Below are 24,397 nucleotides of genomic sequence, written 5' to 3'. Positions count from 1 at the left end.
AGCCCTAAGTTAAATATCCTTTGGTTAAATGACTAAGAAGATGTGGACTTGAGTCATAAGAATGGGCTACAATGGCTACAAACCAGAGATTAGAGACCAATCTACTTATATAAGTTTTCTTCGAAACCTGAAGACTGCTCCAGACCCAGCTCCACGATTTAAAGTTTTCACTGTATAGATTGGCAGGGTCGAGAGACTAAATTAACTTGTGGTGTCGTTTATAACAAAAATATTAAGTCTCTTTTCTTAATTTAAGCCAAGATGTAATTATAATTGAAATTGTCAGTGGCTCTGAGAGATTGTTGTTAACTTTAGTCATATTTTAAAACTTTCAGATTAAATTTTTATAATTTTAGTGTTTTGAATTAAGAAAGAATAAAAATGTTGCCTTTTTTTCTCACATTCATCGGCCGTAAGACACGGAACTCTTAAGTGTTAGAGATAAAAGATTAGTTCAGTTTGAGGGACTCTTACGTATAAAAGGATTACGATTAGTAAAAATTCAATTGAATAAAATTTAAAATAACTCATTTGTTAATTTTTCTCATTTAATGAACTGCAATAATTGCATGAAAGTTCGAAAAGATCTTTTGATGAGATGGCCACAAAAGTCATTAATAAAAATGACAGAAAACTAAACTGAATCAATTTTTTAGACAAACCGTTTTGAATGTTTGTATAAAAATAAAACTATGAAACTTAACTAATTCTTCATTTATATGTTGATGAGCTGAAATTTGTGTGCGTTGGCGGCAAGTTCAAAGATAGAAAGAAGTTCTAGTTAAATGAAGATTCTTTCAGTTTGCCGTCCTAAAATTGTAGGCTAAGGGTTAAGGTCATCACACTTAATGGCCAAAAACCAAAACTGAACAAAGAACAGAAGAAGGGGAGAGAGACAAGAACTTTGAACGTTCAGTCAATGACCGTTTCATATGGCAAAATAATTGAATTTTTGTTTTCCACAAAAGAGCAAAAGCAAAAGTGGGAGACAGAGAAAGAAAAATTACTTGCGGCAGCAGCCGAGACATTGATTTACGAGTTGGCCATTTCGCTTCATTTTTACTATCATCATAATTTCATGTTCCATTGAACTGAACTGGACACACAACCACACACACACCCACACACATAGATGAGTAATAAAAATAGCAAAAATATAAAAATAATAAATATATATATATAATACCTATGTATGTGTGTGTGTGTGTATACAGAATACATTGACATTGGTTAACTGTTAAAAATTGTTGTGCTAAAACTTTGACAATTCACCAAAAAGAAAAATAACAACAAAAAGACTCTACCACAATGTGGGCTCAGCCCAACACTCTTTTTCTCTTTTGGCCAAAAAGTGAACTGTTTTAGCCTTGAGTTTTACTTTGTTTGCTTGCCATTTATGGTTCATCTCCATCAGAACCCCCCTTTCACTTACACTCACACTCTTCTGTCTCATTCACGCTTTCGCTCTCTCTCTCTCTCTGGATGATGTTTGTATATCAAAAAGTTTATGCTTTCTGCATTGGCCTTCAAAAATTGTGTTCGAACCATAAATATTTTATGGTTTTCTAAGCGCACTTACTCAACGCTCTTCGTTTGTTAGTTTCCAGACAATATTCCTTCTTGTTCTTGGTTTGGTTTTGTTTCTCTATATGTTTGGTCCTTTTTTTATTATTTTTATTCTACTTCTTATTCCTTTGGCCACGGCAAGAGATGAGAAACCCAATTCAGCAGGAATTTAATACACTTTCTCTGGAATATTTTCGAGCTTCAGCTTCGGTGGTCAGTGCGTTATGAAAACGTGACTGAATTTGGCAAAAAAGATTTGCGCAGCATATAACACAAACACAAAAAACATAAAAATGTTCATGCAAGGGACCCCCATGTAATGTAATTGATATGGCACACACACACACACAAATAGAGACACGGAGAATGAGAGAGCTAGTTCGTAGTCGTATGTATGCAAATAAGTTATGATTTGATTTGTACCAATGCAGGCAAAAATTTATGACTAGTAACAGCAGCCGCAATAACAACAACAACAACAACAATACAAACTGGCTTGTTGTTGTTACCAATTTGCATAATGGCAAAATGAAAATGAAACTGAAACCCTCTTCTATGTCTCTCTCAGACTCGCTCTTTCTCTCTCTCTTTTCTGAGAACTGAAACTGAAACTAAACTGCGATGGCACCTATTTTTATTGTATGCCCTTATAAGTAGGCTATACTTTTATTATTTTAGGTCTCTCAAAATGAAATCAAATTTACTTAACTCATACAAATGAGTAGTCTTATTGACTCTATATTAAAAACTACTGCGAACTGGCAGACAATTGTATAATCTAAAAGCCCTAATAAAAAAAAGGGAAATAATTAAAAAGCAAATATAGTTTTACTCTAATAATTTACATAAAAGTTCATCAAAAAGAACGGATTTTGGACATCGAGTAATCCTATAAATTAAAGATTACAATAATCCTATGTAAACTGGCTACTTTTTAGGCAAATTGTAAACATTTCTATAGATAACAAAATCGTAAGTTATTGAAAAAATATGATCAACTTGTTTCATAAGCATTGAGTTGGGAAATATTATGTTGACGATAATTATATAGACCATTCTTAGTTCTCATGTGAATTTTTATATTGCTGACAATAAATAAGACGAATTATATTGACTTTATTACTAATCAATAAATAAGTTGCACCAACTGAAATATAACAGAGCTTAAAACCTTTTAAAATTCATTATAATTTAGCTTCTAAGCTAATTATACTTTCTTGAGTAACGTGCTAAATAAATTCTAAAAAGTTACTCAAAAAGAAAATTCATGTTAATTTGAGCTTAATCTTCAAATCTTTATTGTAAAAAGTTACTCAAAAAGAATATTCATGTTCATTTGAACTCAATTTTCCAATCTCTAACATTTGCTAAATGAAAATCTGCAGTGACACTGAGTTTAAGACCTAAACAGTTTGATTTTGTCATGCTTACTAATTTTTCCAAGTCTTCTAAGCCATTGAAAACATTTTGGTCCACAAAATCCAAACATTTGTCGTATGTTAACCATTTAGATTTTACCAAATAGCTTTGAAAACTATTTGAGAACAACTATTTAAGTTTTGTGTAAAGAAGAATCTTCTGTAGTGGCGCCCACTAACGTTCAGTAGCTGTGGTACCAGATGGCCAATAACTGGGTCAATTTTCTTTCTTTTGTAGAGCTATTTAAGGCAATTCCCACACACAATTTTATTTTCAACTTTGTCACCTTTAATTGAATCTTTAGACTAACTTGAACACAATTACAAGGGACTAGTTTACAATAACCAATAACCTCTTACATCTCCTTTGCCTTCCCATCATCCCATTTTTCTTCTGTCATCGGGTTAGCCACATCAGGTTTTAGTTGATAAGCAAGGGGAAAAAAATATCTTTAGCCACACTGTAAGTATGTGTGTGTGTGTGTGTGTTTGTGTACCACTGTACCAAGTGGCAATAGCAATTTGGCTGCTATACAATTACAACACGAAACAACTTTGATGCGTTTGCTCTTTCACTTGCAACGATGTTGGTTGGTTGTGTTTTTATACCCCCTCCCTTCACATTACCCCTCCTCCTCTAACCCACACATCCATGTACTTTTTATTCTTCTTTTCGTTGTTGTTTATTTTGTTAACCAGCACACAAAAGTGCCCTCGCCCGTTGCAGTGGCAGTTGCAGTCGCAGTCGCAGTCTCAGGTCTTAGGTCCCAGGCAACGCACTTGACCAACTGTGGCACGTGTTGTCGCATTGGCCATCCTCTCCTCATCTACTCTCTCTCTCACTTACATTCTTCCTCTCCCTCTTTCCTCTTTCTCTCTCTCTTTCGGTGTGTGTGTGTGTGTCCCTAGCCATTTCACTCGTTGCTTTGCTCGACACTCTGTGGCTCGCTTAAGTAATGCTTGCTTTTCAGTCCAAGGATAAACTTTTATTTTCCAACCATTTTGCTAGTTTTCTTTTAGCCAACCCTTACTCTTTCTCTCCCACCCTCTCACTCTCGCTCTCTGTATCTCTCTCGCTCTTTTGCCACAGTTTCTGTCTCTGTTTCCCTCTATCTCGCTCTATTGCATTGCTTTTCGTTTGTTTTGTTTGCCACACGGTCACGTGTTACCTTCAGAGAGCCCAGATACATTGCATTCATTGCTGTTGCATGTTAGCTACGTGCAGCAAGCAGAAAAGCAAAAAAATTTAAGACCACAAAATCCCTAGGAATATGCCAAAAAGCTGTTCGCGCTTTAACCAATTCTTGTCATTAACATTTTTGGCACACACTTTGCATTTAACATTTTCAGCTTTTCATCCTAATTGTTCCGTGTATATGTCAACTTTCTCTTTCTCACTCTTTCTCTCTCTTTTTATCTGTCTGTCCTTTGGCTAATTGGCCAACAAAATGCTATCCTAGTCGAAATTTAATTGCCTGTCATAACTGGCTAGCATTTTTCTATTGTATATTTTTCACATTTTCCGCCATTATATTTACGCTTTTGCTTCTTTTTTTTTTTGCTGATGCTACTACTGATGTTGTTTTTGTTCTTATTCTTGTTGTTGTTGTTGTTGTTGGCAAAAGCTCTGGCAATTTTTCAATTAACATGTTTGCTTTGTGAGGCGACACAGTCGAAACCCGAAAACAACACAGCGAAACAGTTGAAATGTCAAGCAGAAAGCGCAAAATTTTCATAAAAAATATACACAGACACATAGAAAAACACACACACATACAATACATAGAAACACAATTTCATTAAGGTGTTTCATATGGACACAACTCATGGAAATAATTTCAATAAAACTTTAGAGCTTCATTAGCTTCCTTCAAAGGGAAAACTGCTGCGAACTCGAGAAATGAACTAAACAGTTTTGAAATCGGGTATTTTCGACTTTTGAATCAACACTTTTTGATTCAAGGGTCTGAAGAATATTTTGCGAATTCTTCATAAATAGTTTTTTATTCTATCGCAATTTCTATCTTTTATTGTTTAACATTAGTAATTTTCAGTAGCTATAACAAATGATAGTTTTCGAAATGAAATTGATTTGAATCTGTTTTCTGCATTTCCTAAATCGAAATGATTGTTAATAAGATACAAATAAACTTCAGTTGTGTGGAAAAAGTATAAATATAAAATTACTAAAAAGACCTATCAATTCTAATAGTAAAACGAATGAAAATTCTCCCGGGATTGATAGTATTAATTTTGAAAACGATGCAGAACTCTGCTGTTACTTTATATTTGAATTCTTTTTTTTGAATATTCCTACAATGTGATTGTACGACGATTTGAAAACGCAACTCATTTTGGGATGTTTTAAATTTCGGGTACTTGCTCGAGTATCCCGGAATTTCAAATTATGAAATGACTAAAGGAAATTTGACAATTTGAAATGAAGAAAAAGTAAGTAGAGTTTTTGAACTAATGAGTTTACCGAAGGATCGTTCCGTTTAGTGGATTGTGGTTAGCATCAAAATCATTTTAAAATGATAGAAATCAATTTGTTGTAATAACATCGAATCATTCCGATTCTCTTAAATGTATATGTAGAATTACTTTTCTTTCATTACCCTCGATAGCAATTGCATAAACTTTTGTCTGAAATCATTTCTCTTAAATCGATTTGAAATTTCGAACTAATATTACTTATTAAAGACTCTATTAAAGTTAAGCATGTTAGCTAAATCAAGGACCAAAAGTCAGTGTAAATTCATAATAAAGAAATATGTAGATGGAACCACCCTAACAAATAAACCCACATTTATACATACATATGAATGTTTATGTATATATATGTATGGATGTATGCGTGTATGTGTGTGTGCTTGTGTTTTTGTAATGTCGCCTGGTCAAATTTGCATTTTTAAGTGAAATTTACGTTGGTGTTTATGACGGATATGTGTTGGCTCTTGGCTCGGTCGGTTGTTGGTTGTTGGCTGTTGCTGTTGCCGCTTTCTGGACAAGTGCCAGGGCAATTTATGTACATTCATAAAAATATCAAGCCATAAACTCATAAAATACACTGCAAGCCAAAAACATAACAAGTAGCAATACACCTACAAACATACCTATGTACATACATATGTATGTATGTATTTGTGTACATACTTATATCTGGACTTCAAATTTCAGTTTAATGTTCATGTTCCTTTTTGTAATATAAAGAAGCAAAGACTCAAAAGAGACTGTTTATTGATAATGTGAGAGGCATTTGCATTACTATAAACTCAATGGATATTTTTGAGATTTTTGAGTCGGAAATTAATTAAATTTTTTTAATAAAAAAAAAAGGCTTGAAAGTCTAATGGGAGTATTTTTATTTTTAACTTAATAAGAGAGCTTTTAAATTTACTTTAAAATGACAAACTCCTTCTTTTTTTTTTTTTTGAGTGTATCTAAGTATACACCTATCAAATATTTTCATTTTCATTTAGATTTTAATTAGCATTTTAACTGTACTATAGCTGCCACATAAACCCACTTAAAATTTTGTGCTGGACAAACACATTAGATAGCATTTAATTAGGACACACAAAGCCTGCAAAAAAAATAACACACAGAAACTCAAATCCAAATTAAGAAAGGGACAAAGGCGATAATTCTTTTGGTAGTCCCATTCCGCCTCCACTACTTAATTGAGTTGCAACTGGGTAGAAGGAGGCATACAAATACAATATGATATCTCTCATACACACTTCTATGTATGTGTGTGTGTGTGAGTGTGTGGCAATCAGACAGAAAGATAGACCAGCCGGAGAAACAGGGAGACGTAGGGACAGAGAGACGGATTTTTATTTGTACAAAATGCAATGTTTAGTTTATTTTGCAGCTTCCGTCCGGTCGCTGTCTCAGTTAGTCAGTCAGGCATGGAGGAGCCTCCAGTCTGTGACTGCCTCTGCCTCTGGCTTAACACATCTCTGGGTATCTGTTCCTCCTACGCTTGGTTGCCACTTCCCGTACCCAACATTGCCATTGTGCTGCGGCAACCAACTGTCTGTCCGTCCGTCCGTCTGTCTGTCTTTCTGTTTGCCGCCTGTGTCTGTGGCTCTGTTTGTGATTTGACAATTCAAACACAATATCCCAAGTATTTATATATATAAACAGAATATATATATGCATATAAAATATATATGTATGTATATACGGCATGTGTATGTATGTATGTATGTGTGTGGAGGCCACGTCTGCAAATTTCTGTGGGGCAATTTTCAATTCATTTTCATTTCATATTCAATTTGTCATTATGCGCACTTGGCACTTTCTACTCCCTCTCTCATATGGTGGCCAAGCCGCTTAACAAACTTTAATTAAAAATTTACGACACACGGGGCGTATACGCAACTTTGCAACTGATACCCATACATATCTTTATATGTGCATATGTGTGTGAGTGTGTGTGTTTATGTAAACAAAGTGCAAGCAGGTTGACTTATTCAATGCAAATCAATTACACTTGACTTTACACACACACACACACCCATCCCCCTCCCCTCCACCCTTCAGTCAAGCATCATCAGCTTGTTGGTATCAAATGTCAACTACGTTAACCACAATGCACTTACCTGAATACAGCTAAATAGGGGGCACAGGGAAAAAAGGCCAAACCCCTTTAAAAATATTTGCAGACACTTATAAATAAAGAAAAATTAAACTCGATTCGCTTTCCTCTAGACTGTCGATTGCTGAGTAGTTGAAAATTTTGCATTATTTAAGTACTTCCATTGCGATTATTAATATTTCTTTGCCTTTCAGCAATTATTTATGTTTAATGCATTTAGTTTACTAAGCTATTTCTGGCAAACGATTATAAGCTCTAGTTTTGTTTGCTAAAACAAGGACATTAAGAACTGCTTTGATCGGATGACAAATATTCTATATATATATATCTCGCTTTGGGTCAACAATAATAGAAGCTACTGAAAATAACTTCTTTTTGATATTGTTAAAAACAATTGTTAATGTCATATTTCATAATAATAGCAGGTAATGATTTGAAAGGGGAGTAGAAGAAAATCTTTGTTATTAACATTTGTAGATTTCATTCTATGTATAATGACAATATTGGTATTATATTAAAAGGGTGGGCAAGTTAATATACATAGTACAAAGTTTACTCTTTAATTAATAACAGAGACGATTCTCTTTGGTATTTGGAATGTGTTTTATTTGTTTAATTATAATAGATTTCGAAGGACTTGAAGAAAAATCCATCACCAGTCCATAGCAGTGAAAATTACCTCAAAAAATTCGAGAGATCAGAAGAGCATGGTATGAAGAAGTACACAACATTCTGTACGGTTTAATATAGGGTAAATAATATCTAAAACTCTCTTAAATGGTAAAAATTGTACTATTTTCTAAGCCAGTTTAGTTTAATTTGAAATGTAATAAAGGAAAATGAAGATCTTCATAAAGATCATATAAATCTTTCTTATATCAATCAGGTAGTCATGAATAAAGAAAAGATTTTCTTTGAATACATTTTATGTAAGTTTAGTAAACTAATTTAATAATTATTAAAGTGATTTGGATGTCTAATGAATCCTCCATGTTTCTACTAACTAAATTGAATGATATGATGTAAAACCTATTTGTGTGGCTTTCATTTCAAAGTATTCAAAAGTAGAGACAACTGTTAAAAAATTGAATTGATTTTAAATGTAATCTTGAAAAACTTATTCTTCACGTCGCTGAACTCTCCGTATAAATTTATGAGTATTAAAAAACTATTTCAAAATTCTTCTTGACATTAGAGTAAGTCTGGCTTTAGAATCAATATTTGCAAAAGGAATTCCAACTAATCCCTTGAGGTACAATATGTCTACTAAGTATTAATAAATGGTTTGGTTTAATAAAAGTTAAATCCATATATATATTTATAGAGATTGTGTGTGTAAATGTTGTATTACTTTTGGGTTTTGCTTTCAATGTTTATTTTTATATTTGGTTTAGCTAACTAATTGTGGGTCATTAGCTGGCTGAGTCATTGGCAACTCATTACATGCAACACACACACACTGACATTCGCACACGCATACATGAGAGACTATTCGAATGTGGGTGTGGCATATATTAATAGGCCAAGTCTGGGTAAAGTATGAATGATGCTAACGCCAGAGGGAGAGATGGTAGTGAAATGACGTCAGCCCCTGCAAGGAGCAAAAGACCAGTAAACGTTTGCTTTGTCTGGTTTTTGGATTTTGGTCTGTTGGTTTGAGTTTGGGTTCGATTCGGTTCATTTTCGGTTTGGTTTGGTTTGCTTGGGTCTGGTTTTTGGTACGTTCTTCGAGAGCGTAAATTTAAATAAATGCTTTGAAGCACACTAAAAGCGATTTATCTTTGTCGATTGTGGATTACGGACCAAAGAGAAGAGACAAAGAGAGAAAAAAAAAGGAGAAGCGAAAAAACAACAAAAACCAACAAGCTGGGGGTCGCATGGGTGGATAACAAAAACAACTACATACAGCCATCCATTCCATCTCACTCTGTCTCTCTCTCTGTCTTTCTATTGCTATCATGCTATCTCTTTTATTGTGTGTGTTTGCACAAAGACTTGTCAGTCAACGCAACAGCAGCAGCTGCTCAATGGCTACCCTTCAGCCACTGCTCCAGCTACCCCTCTTCCTCCCCTCTGCCCCATGTCTGTTTTGTGTGTCCTGCTCATCAGGCTTCCCTTTTTTTTTTTTTCTTTTTATTGATTAATCGTTTCGTCAGCCTCACAATTTCTTCATCCAAGCATTTGCCACTGCCTTCATCTGGCACTTAGGCCAATTTTGCGCTGCAATGCCAACAATCTAAGCAATATGCTTCTATTTAGCCCTTTTTTTCTACATACATATAGAAAACTCGATAAATTATTAGTTTGCTAAATAAATAAAGCAAAGCTTTCTCCAAAAAAAAAAGAAAAAGTAGGAAAAATAGAAACCACAAAAAATGTGAAACCAAAGAAGGCAAAGCAAAAAAAAAAAAAAGCTTATGGAAACATAGAAAGTTTTGCTGCCTCTATTTTTTCCTTTTTTTTTGGCTTAATGTTGTTGTTGTTGCTGCTGCCACACATGTGTCCAGGCCGCAAAAGGACCTTACAAAATGCCGCCACTGGCTGTGCCGTTTTTATTGTTGTTGTATTATGTGTCAGCTGTCAGACTAAAAACACCTAAGCAAATATATACACACACACATACACATACACATACACACTCACATATTTACGTAGGTGTATGTGTGTGTGTGTGGGTGGGCCCTTGTTCCATAAGTGAGAATGCTTGTAAAGTGTGTGTAATCAATCATTTATGAAATTACGCTACTTCCGCTTTTGACAATTTCTTTCAACGACCATGTCCTCCTTCCCCTGCCATCTACCGCCTGCTGATGCCATACTTCTACCTTTTTTTTTGCCCTTCCCATCTCACCAAGCTGCCCGCCAACACCCTCCTACGAGACGTTGATGACGTAAGGGCAAATGCAAATTTATTTACACATTGCCACACATTTTCTGTGTATATGAAACACACGCGCCGCCGCTGCCATCAAATCGAAATCTTCGATGGGCATAGATTATGGACAACACCAACAACAACAACAGGCCAAAAAAAAAAAACTTGAAAACTTTTGCAGACACACACACACGCACACACACACTTGGGTCTGCGTGATGGTGTGTGAGAGAAATGAAGATTTTGTCACTTGCTGGCAACATGTTGAAATAAGTGTTGCCTACTTTTAGGCACCTAAAATGGTCTATCTTTTGTTTTTTGTTGCCAACCGCATAGAAAACGAATATAAATTAGGTACTATAATATACAAATATGCATAGCTATATATAGTCCCAGAGTTGGGCCAATAAATTCATCAACTATTTTCTATCTATTCATTTTTTATAGATGCAACTCGAATGGGAAAAAACTGCATTAAATTATTCGAACTTATAATAGACATTTTGATCTAACGCTAATTGATAATTAATATAGTTACATAAGCTTAAAACAACAAAAAACTACTATAATACAATTGGCCAACAAATTTTTTAAAAAATATGTGTTTCATTTAATTTATGATGTCATTTTATCTATTAAAATATCAAATCAAAAAGGTTTTAAATTATTTCCCTCAGCCAATAATGCAATATATTTTGCCTTATATGATGTTTAAAGCCTTTAAGTTCTTTACAGTTAGCTGTAATTGCCTTTTTTTAATAACTTAAAACTCTCGACGCATTCATTTTCTTGACAATTCCTAAGAGAAAGACTTTTCTTTCTTTCTCTCGATGGCTAGAAAAACGTTTAAAATGTCTTATAATATGTACTTATAGATTATTGTTTCTGTTATCTTCATATTCTCTGAACGTAAAGCTTAAAGAACTAAAGGATATGCTAACAGAAAACTTTTACATTCCGTCCAAATATAATCAAATAAATCAATTCTCAAACTCATTTTACTTTACAAATTTAAGTTTTCTAAGATATATAGACTATTAATTTGTTTTTCATACAATCGTAAATACTAAATGTGATATTAGATCCTCTGGAAAAACCAATTCAATGAAGATACTAACATTTTTTGAGACATTTTAGGTTTTTCGAGTCAAATCAAATCAAAACTTTGTTAAGCCTTTTTTCATTATTCCGTTCACTTACTTTTTCCCTTTTATGACTAAACTTATCAAAGCAAAACTCTTTTCTGTGGTGGATCTTTTCTTAAACGGGGTGTGTCGCCCTCAGGTTGTCATTTGATTTGATAATGACCAGAACACAACACTGAATGTTGTCGTCCCTGCCTACTTATATATATATTTTTTTTTTTGTGGTTTCTGCGGTTGACCGCAATGTCAAGGAGCAGCCAAAAGCAGTAGCCGTAGGAGATGATGGCAAAGAGAGCTGCCTTTTGACTAATTAGACACAAGTTGCGGTCGAAATGTAAAATCTCATAAATAAAATGGTCAATTATGATGATATGAAAATGTCAGTCAAGTCAAGTTGTTGGCCCCGATTCGGTCATTTGAGCGGTTATCTGAGGTGGGCGAGGCGAAATGGTTAAATGGCCAAGCATAAGCATATCATCAATGATAAGCTTGGACAGCTTAATTAATTTAAAGGAGACTTGGAGTTTGGATATTGGACCATGGAACATTTGGTTTAAGCCAAAAACGTGTTTCGTGGCCGAAAAGGGAGATGCTGCTTCTGCTGCTGCTGCTACTGCGGTTGCTGCTGAACTGGAAACCCGAAAACCAAAAACCGACCAACAATCAAAGGGGAAACTTTGGAACTCAGCTGAATGCGAGAAACGAGAGAGAGAGCGGGAGAGAGAGCAAAAAACACCACGAGAGACCGCCAGAGAGAGAGAATCCTGCGCAGGGACCAAAAAAAATATAAAAATTTTCTAAAAAAGAAAATACCGAAAGAAAAATTTCCATAAAATTTATATAAACACTTTTTTTTGACAGAAATTTATAGAAAATTTATTAGCCAATTAAAGCATTAATTTTCATTTCATAAAAAGAAAATAATTTATATATTAATTCAGGCCTAAACTGCTTAGGCAAAAGGACCTTACATGAAATCTTCCTCTTTAGCTTATATAAACTAGGGAAAAACTTGCAGCCATGTGAAAGTCATGTGAGAGACAGTCACCGCGAGGGCGACCAACAGAGAGAGAGAGCGAGAATGAGAGTGAAAACTTTCGCTGACTGGAAATCTTACTGAGAGAACAAACGCTCTCTCACACATAACTCCACGGAGAAGCTAGAGAGGGAGAAATGTTTCGAACTAGAGAAATGTTAAGTTACAACTCCCTACATCTTACTTGATGCCCTCATTGATGTTGTCCCACCTCCCTTTTCGGTTAGTTTAAAGCCCTTGGCTGTTGTGGTTTCTTTTTTTTTTCTCTCTCTCTCACACTCTCTTTGACTTCTTGTGGGCATTAAATGTGTGCCACCAGGCGTATGCGTAATTTAAATTTAAATTTGTATGTGTGAGTGAGTGTGTGCGAGTGTGTGTACATATGTCTGCACCTCTTGCCTCTTACCTTACTCACTTACTCAGTCATCTTGTGTTGTGTATTTTTGGCCTGTCTGCTTAGCATTTGCCTCAAGAGTTGCGTTTTTTTTTTCGCTTTCTGTTTTTTTTTTTTGTTAATCAGCGCAATTCACATTTTCTTTCGCCTGCTGGAGCAGCTTGCCCCCTTTTTCCATTTTCTTGTATTCAAAGCTTTTCCTTTTTCATATATGCATGGGCATATGCGTTATGTGTGTGTGTGTGTGTGTATATGTGCCTGGTCCTCATTAGCGTGCTCATTGTCTTTGGGTTTTTAACGTCCAACACTCTCTAGTTCGCGCTTTCTCTCCCTCACTCTTACTCGCTCTATCTCAGTCTCAGTCTCAGTCTCTGTTTACCTCTCTGGGTACTTTGGTCAGTACTTTGGGTATAAATAATTACCAATTACACGCAAAACAGACATCAAATATGCAGTAAAAATGTGACCAGATGCTGCTGCTTGCAGCAGTCAAATCTAAACTTAAGTGCCACAAATTAACCGCAAACCTTCGCTCTACCCTACCTCCGCCCCCTAGCAAGCATCCCATCGCCCCATCACCTACCGCCCGCCCAGCTCATGCTGATAATTACGAGTCTGAAATATGAAACCTTGGAAAAAAAAAAACGGATTTTGAAGTGGCAGGCCACCAAACATGGTTAGTTGTTTTACACTGAGCGAAAGAAATGGCCAACAAGCGTTCAATGTGAAACCAAAATCAAGGTTAAAGTTAAGTATTAGTATTCAAGATGCTTCTCAATGATATAATGGTACATATTTTGATATCCTTTTCGGAAGAACTTCTAAAAACTACTTAAATTGAAGTAATGTTCCATCATGATTCAGATTATAATATTTAAACTTTATAAAAACTTTAATAACTGAATAAAAATTTTGCTTTACTGGGGTTTCCTTTTGCCTTTGGGGATTACAATTGTTCACTTAGGACCTTTTGTTTGTAATCCTTTATTAAAACTATTTCATAGCTTCCTTTCAATATAAACGACTTTACTTGGACAACTTTTTGCATATTTTTGGTCTCAGTGTAAATTTCTAGTTCGGTGTTTTTTTTTTTTTTTTTTGTGTTTGTTAAATATTTTTCGCTTCTTCTTCTTCTTTAATAATTAATGAGCAGCTAAAAATGTCACGCAGCGCTCCAAAGTCGCAGGATGAGGAAAAGATTTTAAGCCAGTGACATTTCGGGGGAAAGGGCAAAGCGAAGGAAACGAAAGAAAAAGAGGGAGGAGTGAGAGAAAGGAAGACACAAGAGAGGGCAAGTGGCATAGAAGGGTCAGGCGAGGGTTAACGGTCTCTGAATTTAGATGAAGTCAAAGTAAGAGTGCGGGCTTTTAATTAAACACCCAACCAGCAGCACCGCCCCACCGCACTCCAGCCCACCCTGTGACCCCATCTTGGTCGCTTGGTTGGTGGCATTGGACTTCGTGGACTTGTTTCACTCACCTTACAATCGTCGCACTGGTTGATCAGCGAATAAACTTGCCGGCAATCAAAACGAAACAGTATCTCGGCCAGCTCACAGGTGATGCGATTGGCCAACGAGTCCACATCTAGTAGATCCTTGAGGATGCGTATACAATCGGAACGATCCGTTAGTGTGGCATTTAGGGCTATGGTGTGGAGGGCACTGAACACGCTACGTTCGCAGCAATTGCGTAAACGGAGCGAACGGAGCCGCTCCAAGAGCTGGCCAGGTGAACGCAATGAGCACAAATGCTGTGGACTTGTCTCGGCTGCATCGCCCAAATAGTCAAGGCACTGTTGTTGCGGCTGTTGTCGCTGTTCCTCAGCCTGCTGTGATTGCTCCACATGCAGATGACTGTAGGCTAGCGTTGGCATTGAATCCTCCTGCTGCTCCAGCTCCTGCTCAGGTTCTGATTCAGAGCCCAGTTCCTCCTCCTGCTGCTCTTGCTCGTCGCCCTCTTCTTGGCTAGCTATCGTAGTTGTGGCCACTGTGGATGACATTAGCTCAGCATTATCATCAATTTCCATTTCCATTTCAGTGGTTGATGGCAGCTCAGTAGCTGCAGGTGTGCTGGCTGCTGTTGCTGCTGCCGCTGATGTTGCTTCAATATCCTTGTTACGCCTTACTCTGGACATGGGCTTATAGTTTGTTGTTACTTTTTGGTTGTTGCTTAAACGCATCTTCAATGTTTTGGCATTTATGAAATACTTGACTTTATTATTATCACTCCAATTTGCATCGGAGTAGGAGGCAGAGGTTTCTATCGGCTGCTGTGGTTCAGCTGCACAGGAACGCGGACAAATTGGGGGACCTGGTCCCTCATCCACCCAGGCCATTGGTAATGTTCCAGCCGAGCACTGACCCTGAAATTGAAATTAATTGCAAATTTATTAATCATTCATAAGATATAAAAGACAATTACATTAAATGTCACATTAATAATTTAAGTTTCCTACTGATTTTCAAGCTCTCTGTGAAATAATTCCATATAACTAAATACAAAAATGTCATTTAACCCAATCAAGCCAAACTCATATCGATTATAGGCCTCACAATTTTCTTCATCCTCCGTAAAAGAAGCTGATAAATATGTCATAAATTTTTCTTACAATATGCACTTCCCTTGTTAAGGCTTTTATAAACTCAGAGGCAAACTCTGACAATTCAATTTTAACAAAAGTTGTAATTAAATAAATATAATTAAACATTATTTAACAAAAGTGTAAAGTTTAGTCTGTAGACTTCCAATTTGGATCAATTTTACCTCTTAAAGTAATGCAAAAACTGACCGATATTATCCTCGTTTGTGACTCTATAGTCAAAGCGATTGAGCAACTTCGAAAAGTAGGATAATTAAATAATAATGTGTGCTGCAACTTTTGTTAATCTTAAATTGAGAGTTTGTTTAAGTTTAAGTTACATTATTACATCTTCTAGACTACAGCAAAAGAAGCAAATATAATCAATTAGTATTCTAGTTTCTGATTCTGGGGGTTTGGCTCATTTCTGTTGGCCTGTGTTACTTTTGGACTAAAGTCAGTAACAGAGCGAAAGTAAGAGTAAATGTAAGTATAATAAAACTCAGTCAGTAACCCATCAAAAAATTAGGGGGAGAAACTCGTCAGTTAAAAGTCGAATATGCTGTTTCCATATCAATGCATCATAGATTTAAATAAGATAATATTCTGCTTTTGGGCAGCTTGGATAGAGATTCTGGTGCTAAGCCGATAAACTTCATGGAGAACCATAGAAAGTCCCGTCACATGTCACATATGTACTTCACGTAAAGGATCACACGAAGTCGTAGATAGTTGTTATACATAGCGGCAGTAACTATGTAATGCTCTTTTAAGCAAGGATTTGAAGAAACAGTTAAAAAGTTTACCATACGATAAGTTATCGATTTCTGTAGTTTAATTATAAGTTTTGCAAACAATCAGCTGAGATATTTTATTAATAAGTTAAGCAAACCTTCCCCCAATATGAACAAAAGATAAAAATTTAACAATTTGTCTAGTTTTGAAATCCATAAATATAAATATAGAAAATTGTAATTATCGATTTTTGTGCATCACTAATCGATAAGCAAACTTTGCTTCTATACAAACGAGAGGTAACAATATAACAATTTGTATATCAAAAATAAGTAATAAAAATTTCTTGTTTTGAAATCCATCAATATAAAAATTGGTAATTATCGATTGATAATTATCGAATCGCATTGAAAAAATATTAAGTTAAGACTTTCAACACTTTGTTTTTCAAACTTTTAAAAAGTGGAAACATTCCTTTTAGAAATGGTACTCGAACGTATCATAAAAGTAATATTGAAAACAATATTTATACTATAAATATTTATACTATAAATATATATGTATATATAAGTAGATACATATGTACTTCCATTCTGGTATTATATGAGCAAACATAATGGTTAGTAATCGTTTTGGTATTGTGACAATTAACAAGAAACAGATGACCTAATTCTTGGATAAATTTTATATTGTACCTATATAATTTTGAGAATTAAGCTAACCAAGTGATACACATGCTTATCCAGTGAGAGGAACACAAGAGCATCCTTTTTGAAATGATAAAAGAATGTGGGGGGGCGGGGGCAGGATTTGTGGGGTTGAAATGGCGGGAAGGACGATGTGTTTTGGGGGTTGATGATGGGTAGAAACAAAAAGTACTCTCGTATATTGAAAAAGTTTTGTGCACTAGCAACAACAACAACATCAACGAAAGTCATAAAAAAAAAAAAAAAAAAAAGACCACCAACAAGAGGCAGTCAAGCTGGTTAAGAAGGGTGGAGCTGAAGTAAAATAGAAACCAAAGCAACGAGACAGAGAACTGCATAAAGAGCTGAAGCTGCTGCTGCCGAAGCTCCAGCTCCTGCTGTTTCTTTTTTCGTTATTAAAATGACCGCACTTCGTTGGAATTTTCCACACCAGGCAAACGAACAACAACGATGAGCAACAACACTCCAAACCAGTTTACGGCATTTTCCGGAATAACTATCAATATCAACAAGAAAAAAGCAGAAAGAAAAGAAAAAAACAGAAAATCGCTTTACGAACACATTTAATATTTAAAATCCTTGCCATGAGCATGACAAGGACGACAGGGGCTTCCGGCGACGGCGGGAGTGTAAATAGGAAGCTGAGAGCATCATCGGAACTTCGAGAACTCCATGTGCAAATTGCATTACCAGGAATCATTCATATTAAATGGAAATAAAAAACTGCCAAGGAATTCCAAGCATTTGATACACAAGGTGAAAGAGTAAAGCCGACCAGCTGATACTCTATCACTTGAGATAACTTAAATGAAATTGTGAAACAGACTTCAGATGACTAAAGGAACTAAAGGAAATTCATGTGAAACAATTGGTTTTGTTCTTGGCAGCTTTTAAACAGGATATATTTGAAAATCGAATCAGGTTTGAGGTTATGTGATTATTGAACAGCTGACAGGCCCAAAATTGTATAGGGTTGTCAACTTGACCCACTGAAGACTAAAGCAAAATTAATTTGTTTCGTTCATATCAATTTTCACTCATTCAATGTTTATTTCTATCTATCTTCTTAGATAGGGGCAAAGTTGAAGAATTCTTAGTTAAGACAATTTCTGAATAGAATAGAAAATGTATTTAGAATAGTAAGATACGATTAGGTAAGAGATATATCGATCAAATTTCTGAACTTATTGTTATTTTCTTGAAGAATCTCATGATGCTTTAATATTTCATATAATCCTTAATATTAGTTTATAATTTTTTCTATACCATATTAGGCTCTCTTTTTAGAGAAACCATTCAATACATATCTGTGACTTGCCCACAACCGATTCCACTATCGCATATCCATATTGCCTACGAACATTTTGGTTTCTCTGGATTTGAATAGTAAGTTTTGAAAACTTCCAAAAATCCAATTCTTTCGATCATGTTCAATATATTAAGACATTTTAAATAGGTTGAACTGCACATAATCAGCCAATATCACATGGCTTAGGCCTGTTTTCACCTTTGTTTATGGACAATGAATTTGTTTTGAAGTTTAACGAGTTATTCAAATGTCATGGAAATAGAGCGATGTCAAATTTCTGATATAATTGAATCAGAATGACTTTAATAACAATTGTATGGAGAACAAACGACTTTCCGCTATCAACATGCATAATACCTTGGTACACGCCACAACTCTTCCAACCCATTTGGGAGACATAGACGATGATGATGAAAATGTCATGGTCATGGCGACGTCTGGCCTAATGCTGCTAAATTGATTTCAATAGCATTGAAAACTCTAATCCCATTCCCCTTGATTGACCGATTTGTACTGAACGGACAGCCCAGAGAAAAATAGAGAGAGAGAGAGAAAGGGGGAGAAATATGTGCAACAATCAGGCAGAGCATAAAAACTCAATTGCTGCATGTGCCCAGAGTTCTGAGCTCGAAGCTCTGAGCTCTGGCTCCTGGCTCCATGTAACCAAATACGCACATACCCATATATGTATATATACATACATATGTATATCTGAACAATATGTATTGTCGGTAGGTAGGTCTGTACGTACCAGGCAATAACAATAAGTTGAATTTCACTTGCATACACACACACACACACACAGGTCAGAGATTCAGAGTCCGGTGGCAAGGGGCAACGAGAAGAGAAAATTAAGGATCCAACTCAAATGAAAAATCATACAAAAGCCCACACACACACACACACACACACACACTCACACAGAGAGACATCTAAATACAAGCACGTGTACAAGGGTCGGGCCCATTGTTGATTTAATGGCAGACCAGCTGCGGCCCAGTGCACAACAATGCGACCAGGAGGACTCCATCCAAGCCCACCAGCCCATCCCCAGCATCCAGGCGAAGGTCGAACGGAGCATATACATACATACAGCACACTGTTCCCTATAGCGGAAGGGACTTTAACAGAGCAACAGAAGGCGGCCGCAGGGAGAGTAGGAAGAAGAAAAAAAAAAAAAGAAAAAGATAAATTCTTCAATTCGCAGCAGGCAAAATAAGAAATTACAAATTTGTAAAGCGCTGAAAGAAGCAAGGGATGCAGGATGCTCCCTCTGAGCCCTCTAACCCTCTCAACCCTTAACCATGCCCATGTCCTGCCCTTTAACAAACCCATCAAAGGAGCTTCATCGCTCCTTTTTGCACTTTCTGAAGAAAGTTTTCTGTGAAAAGTTTCACGTTTTATATAAGTATATATAAATATATATTTTCGCTTTCTTTCATTCGATGTCATGCAAAATTCAGAGTTCAATTTTTGCTCTCCATTTTAAACAATTAATTAGACATGCAAAAATTATAGTAGCAGAAGTTTCCCCCCTCCCCAAACTTATTACTATAAAGACAAATTTTGTGTATTCAATCTGATTTAAAGGTTTCTGCCTTATCCCCCATAGTCAATCAATGTAAAAACTAAATAAATCTCTGGATACACACAAAGGGACGGTTGGCACAAGTGCCCCCAGGGCGGGCAGCCAATTTCAAGGGGCGGCTAATACTTTTTTTGGTTTGTTTGTTACAACATTCGTTAAGAGAAAAACCGATTTTCCATACAAAATTATTTATACGTCAATCCGTGTTTTAATCTTTAATGAACCTTTTTTTTTTTTTGCCCAGAGCGAATATTTTGATTAATCCATTTGTGATTATATTTTATACACATTTCACAGACTTATATAAAATGCATTTGATTACTTAATTTTTATAAACAGCTCTGACTAGACTTTTGTAATTTTAATTTCACAAGTTACATAAATTCAGTAATTACCATTTTCTCTAATTTGTATGTACAAAGTTTGCATTTTAATTAGATGTTTGATATGGACAAAAGAGAATGGACAGTTGGATAACCGACGCGTAGTTTTATATATTTTATGATATTTATAGCCAAACTGTTCTTAGGTTTCGGGTTTTGTTGCTGTCATCTCTCTAAATGGATTTATCACGTATATTTAACTCAATTTTCTTTTTGTAATGACATGTAAAATATTTGATAACATCACAAATGGAAAGTATACGCCCACCCACGGAACTCTAAACCTTCAAATTAACTTTAAATGAAACAGGAAAATATCCTGGAAATAAACCAAATAATGAATTTATTATAATTTTTTGTCGTTCCACACACGAGCTAAGTTCTCTGTCTTTGAAATGTGACAAAATTCACTCTTTACTTTTTTTAAGAACTTCTGTCCTTTTCTTCATAAAATTCAATTATTTGGCTCATTCGATAGTTTCTGATCTGCTCCGCTCTGTTAACTTTTCATAAAATGCAAGGCACTTTCGATTAAAGGATACCAGAGGAAGCCTGGGCGTGAGAGAAAACCATCCTGAAATATCAGAATTTTGCCTTTCACTTTGTTCGGCTCTCTCCCTACATCCTTCTAATAAATCTTCCAAATGGTCGTACAATTATCGAAAAACTCAAAGTTTTCATTGAAAATTACTGAATTTACTAAGCTGAAACTTTTGTTGTTAACCCTTCCCAATAAGAAATTCAAAATTTCTCCATGATTGCTTCATTTCAAGCTAGTTATCCTTCCAAAAAAGTCAATAAAAAGTTGTTTTCAACAATTTTTATCTTTAAGAAACTATAACTGCATAATTTATCAATTATAAGAGACCTAATAAATTTTTAAACATTCTCCGTTTAATATTCAATTCAAAAAAATCAATAGGCCTTTTAAAAAGTGTCAACTGCAAAGTATAAAAGCTAATACTTTTAAGTAGGCCATTAAACCATTATCAGTCAAATTTAGAAATTGTTTATTTGAAATGGTGGATCCGAATCGTAAAATAAATCTTCAAGTCATTGATAGTAGCCTTCTGGAAGATTACGAGGAGGAATTCGCTTATCGCTTCACCGACGACGATCCAGAATTCATGGCGCACTGTAGGAATCCGGTCCCCGATCCGCCTCTGGTAGAAAACTGGGCAGGAGGAGGTGGGTTTTCAAGTGGAGGTGGTGGACATGACACGTATTATAATCGTTGGCAGCGACGGGGTGGTGGATACAATCGAGGTTGGCAACGACGCGCCGGCGGTGGTGGTGGAGGCGGCGGCGGCTATCAGAATAGTTATTATAACCACAATAATGAAAGACCATATCACATAGGTATTGTTAAGATAATGTTGCTGGTTCCCTAAAGATATGTATATAGATGTTCAATTATAATATATGCCATGTAATTGATTCCAGATCGTCGCAATAGAGATGAGTCGCGTAACGAATGGAATGGAGGACGGGAAAGAACAGGAGAACGTACATATGATCATCGTTCGAGGCATAGTTACGGGCCTGATCGTAGTGGTGGTGGCAGCGGCGGCAGTGGCTACCGAGGAGGTAACACCAGCCGAAGTGGCGGCAGTTCCAGCAATGACCCAATGCGGGTGCGCCGGGATTATGGGAATTTTGTGCCTGCATCTAAGGATTAATTGTTCATTTTATTCTAGTTAACTTGAGGAATATGGAATTCAAAACAAAGAATAATTAGATGATGGTCTTTATTTATGATATCAAATTTATTTTTGGACCCTCCTTCCCATAGTCAATTTAAACAGCTGATCCCGATAGATCCTTGCTGCTGCAGCTGCGACCATGGCCACACCCATGGCACTAAATAGATTGGACCGTTTCCAATCCAGAACCCCAACTTGTGACTTGTATCTGTCCATCATGTTCTTCAATGTATTCACATTGACATCGAAATCATCATCATCATCAAGATGAGCACTTTGAGCAGCTGTTGTTGTTGCTGTTTGCTTCTTGCTATGAAAAGCCTTGTCTGCCGCAGTGTTAGCTAATTCACGATCCATTTGATCCATGTATGATTGAATCGAAGCCGAGTTCGAGAGGGCGTCAAAATTGTGTTTCAAGTCCGCTTCATCGGCATACTCGCTCATTTCAGAATTGTAATCCCAATTATCTTCGGGTATGACAAAATCTAAAAAGTTACCGACATGGGTACTATCTGGTCCCTGGCTCTGATCATCGCTCTGAATCAGAGAATTGTGCATGGTTGGATTCTTCTTGACTTTACCTCCAATTGGTTTAAGATTATTCGTTTGTCTTTTGGACAGTCATCTTATCATCGTCTGAGTCCAAATCGTGATCTTCGTGACCCTTTGATTCAATGCCCTGAAAATTCGATTGTTCAGGAAATCCGCTGAAATGTTTAGTAAATTCTTCAGCATTAATGTCCACATTGGGTTTATACAGCTTCTAGGGACCATAACGCTCCTGGAGCATCATCTTAAAAGATGATTTTTAATTATATCTGTACTATCAATTTCGGACCCTGATGCACCGATTGCTGAAACTAGACCATGAAGACTTTGAAATCCTTGAACATTGGGTATGAAAAAGTTGTGGAACAAGTCAAGATCTGTTAAGATTAATTTTTGCTTTGACAAATTCAGATTATAAAACTTATGCTTTTTAAAAAATTGTTAACAATCAATTTAATTAAAATTTCTTCAGAGAGAGAAATACGTTTTAGTGAGTCATAAACTTGTTGCAAATGAAGCAAAGCATTTTGAATCCTATCATGAACTCTGAAATCTGTTTTTAGGATAATTTCTAGCAATGAAATCATAAGCAGATTTAATATGGTGAAAGGAGAAAGGGGGAGGGGCGAAAAGCCGTTCTATTGTTTGCTCTCTCCTACCCTGATACTTTCGGAAAACGTTTTTCATTTGCTTGTGCAACATTTATGAATTCGCAAATAAATATTTTAGAATTGTTCCATGTGTTTGTGTGTGAAAATGTCCGAGACAATTTTTGGCCAAATGAAATATTCATAGCTAAAGCAAAAATGGATAAATGAAATTGCAATTGCAGGAGACGAGAACACGTGGCTAACAGCTGAGGCATTCATGTGTGCCACACACACGCACACACACAGAGAGAGAGGGGGAGGGGGAGGCGTTAAATGCCTGGTCAGTTCCTCCTTCTGCTTCAGACAGTAATGCCAAGCCTTTGCTTTTGCTTATGCAAGTTGTCATCAACTGGATGGATTGGGGTTAGGTTGGGTTTGAGTCTGGTGGTCTTATGGGTGGTTGGGGTGTTGGCTTAACAACAAGTTGCATAGCCAGAGAGAGCGAGAGAGGGATAGAAAGAGAGACAGCAAGAAAGACTTAAACAAAGCCGGCATAATGGAGTATGCATTATGCCTAAATGTCCTTTGTGATGTTCGCCTTTGTCTCTTTCAATCTCCTCCCAGCCATCCCTCTTCTATCTGTGTGCCCCATGTATATGAATGTTTTTGCAGGTTGAAAAATTGAAAGGAGACCTAACAGAGACGAGGGACGAGAGGGGTAAGTGTAGGCGTACCCACAATGTCTAATAAGTAGCCAAGCAAAGTCTACGGGGAGGCCCGTAAAATGCTTAGACAATGAAAATGGACTTCACTCACAATGATATCAACTAGGGAATGAATGAAAAGCCAACACACACACACACACATACAGTCTACTGAGGGCTGATAGTTGATGGTTGAGTTACGGGGAGGATTGAGGGGAGCGGGTTTAGTTTCATGCCGCTGGCAAAGCTAAAGTACTTGACCCATGACAGTTTATGAGACAAGCGACCTACGACAGAGATTACAAAATGTATGCTAAGTTTATGTCTCTGTGTTGCCGGTGTGCCTGTGTGTGTGTGTGTGTGTGTGTCTTTGTGTGGGTGTGTGGGTGTTTAATGTGTACCTCTTGATAGATAAGAAATTAGATATTTATATTAGCAAATTGAAAACATTGTAGATGAAGATTAGTCTCTCTGACCCAAAACTTAATTAGCAAATATTGCTCATTTTG

The 24,397-nt window shown here is 36.2% G+C and overlaps 2 protein-coding genes across 2 annotated transcripts in view; one reads left to right on the top strand and one right to left on the bottom strand.

The window, feature by feature from the left end:
• Mid1 overlaps positions 1-24,397 on the bottom strand; it is a 50,096-nt gene that overhangs the window by 7,749 nt on the left and 17,950 nt on the right. The window contains exon 3 of the mRNA XM_068290214.1: positions 14,520-15,404. Coding sequence (XP_068146315.1) covers positions 14,520-15,404 — 885 coding nt within the window. The remainder of the gene's footprint in view (positions 1-14,519; positions 15,405-24,397) is intronic.
• LOC137576880 (RNA guanine-N7 methyltransferase activating subunit-like) lies at positions 21,341-22,219 on the top strand. Its single transcript, XM_068290215.1, has 2 exons — positions 21,341-21,701; positions 21,786-22,219. The coding sequence occupies exons 1-2, from the start codon at positions 21,362-21,364 to the stop codon at positions 22,019-22,021; spliced, it is 576 nt and encodes a 191-aa protein (XP_068146316.1). The 5' UTR covers positions 21,341-21,361; the 3' UTR covers positions 22,022-22,219.

Source organism: Drosophila tropicalis, unplaced genomic scaffold (genome assembly GCF_018151085.1).
Source record: "Drosophila tropicalis isolate 14030-0801.00 unplaced genomic scaffold, ASM1815108v1 contig_593, whole genome shotgun sequence".
Classification (NCBI taxonomy): domain Eukaryota; kingdom Metazoa; phylum Arthropoda; class Insecta; order Diptera; family Drosophilidae; genus Drosophila; species Drosophila tropicalis.
Note: the sequence above shows the minus strand (reverse complement) of the source record. Positions and strands in the feature narration are given on the sequence as shown.

Excerpts from the sequence above, each read along its gene's own strand:
- LOC137576880 (XM_068290215.1), top strand. The coding sequence starts at position 21,362 with ATGGTGGATCCGAATCGTAAAATAAATCTTCAAGTCATTGATAGTAGC. Across the intron at positions 21,702-21,785 it reads TGAAAGACCATATCACATAG|ATCGTCGCAATAGAGATGAG; the intron begins GTATTGTTAAGA and ends AATTGATTCCAG.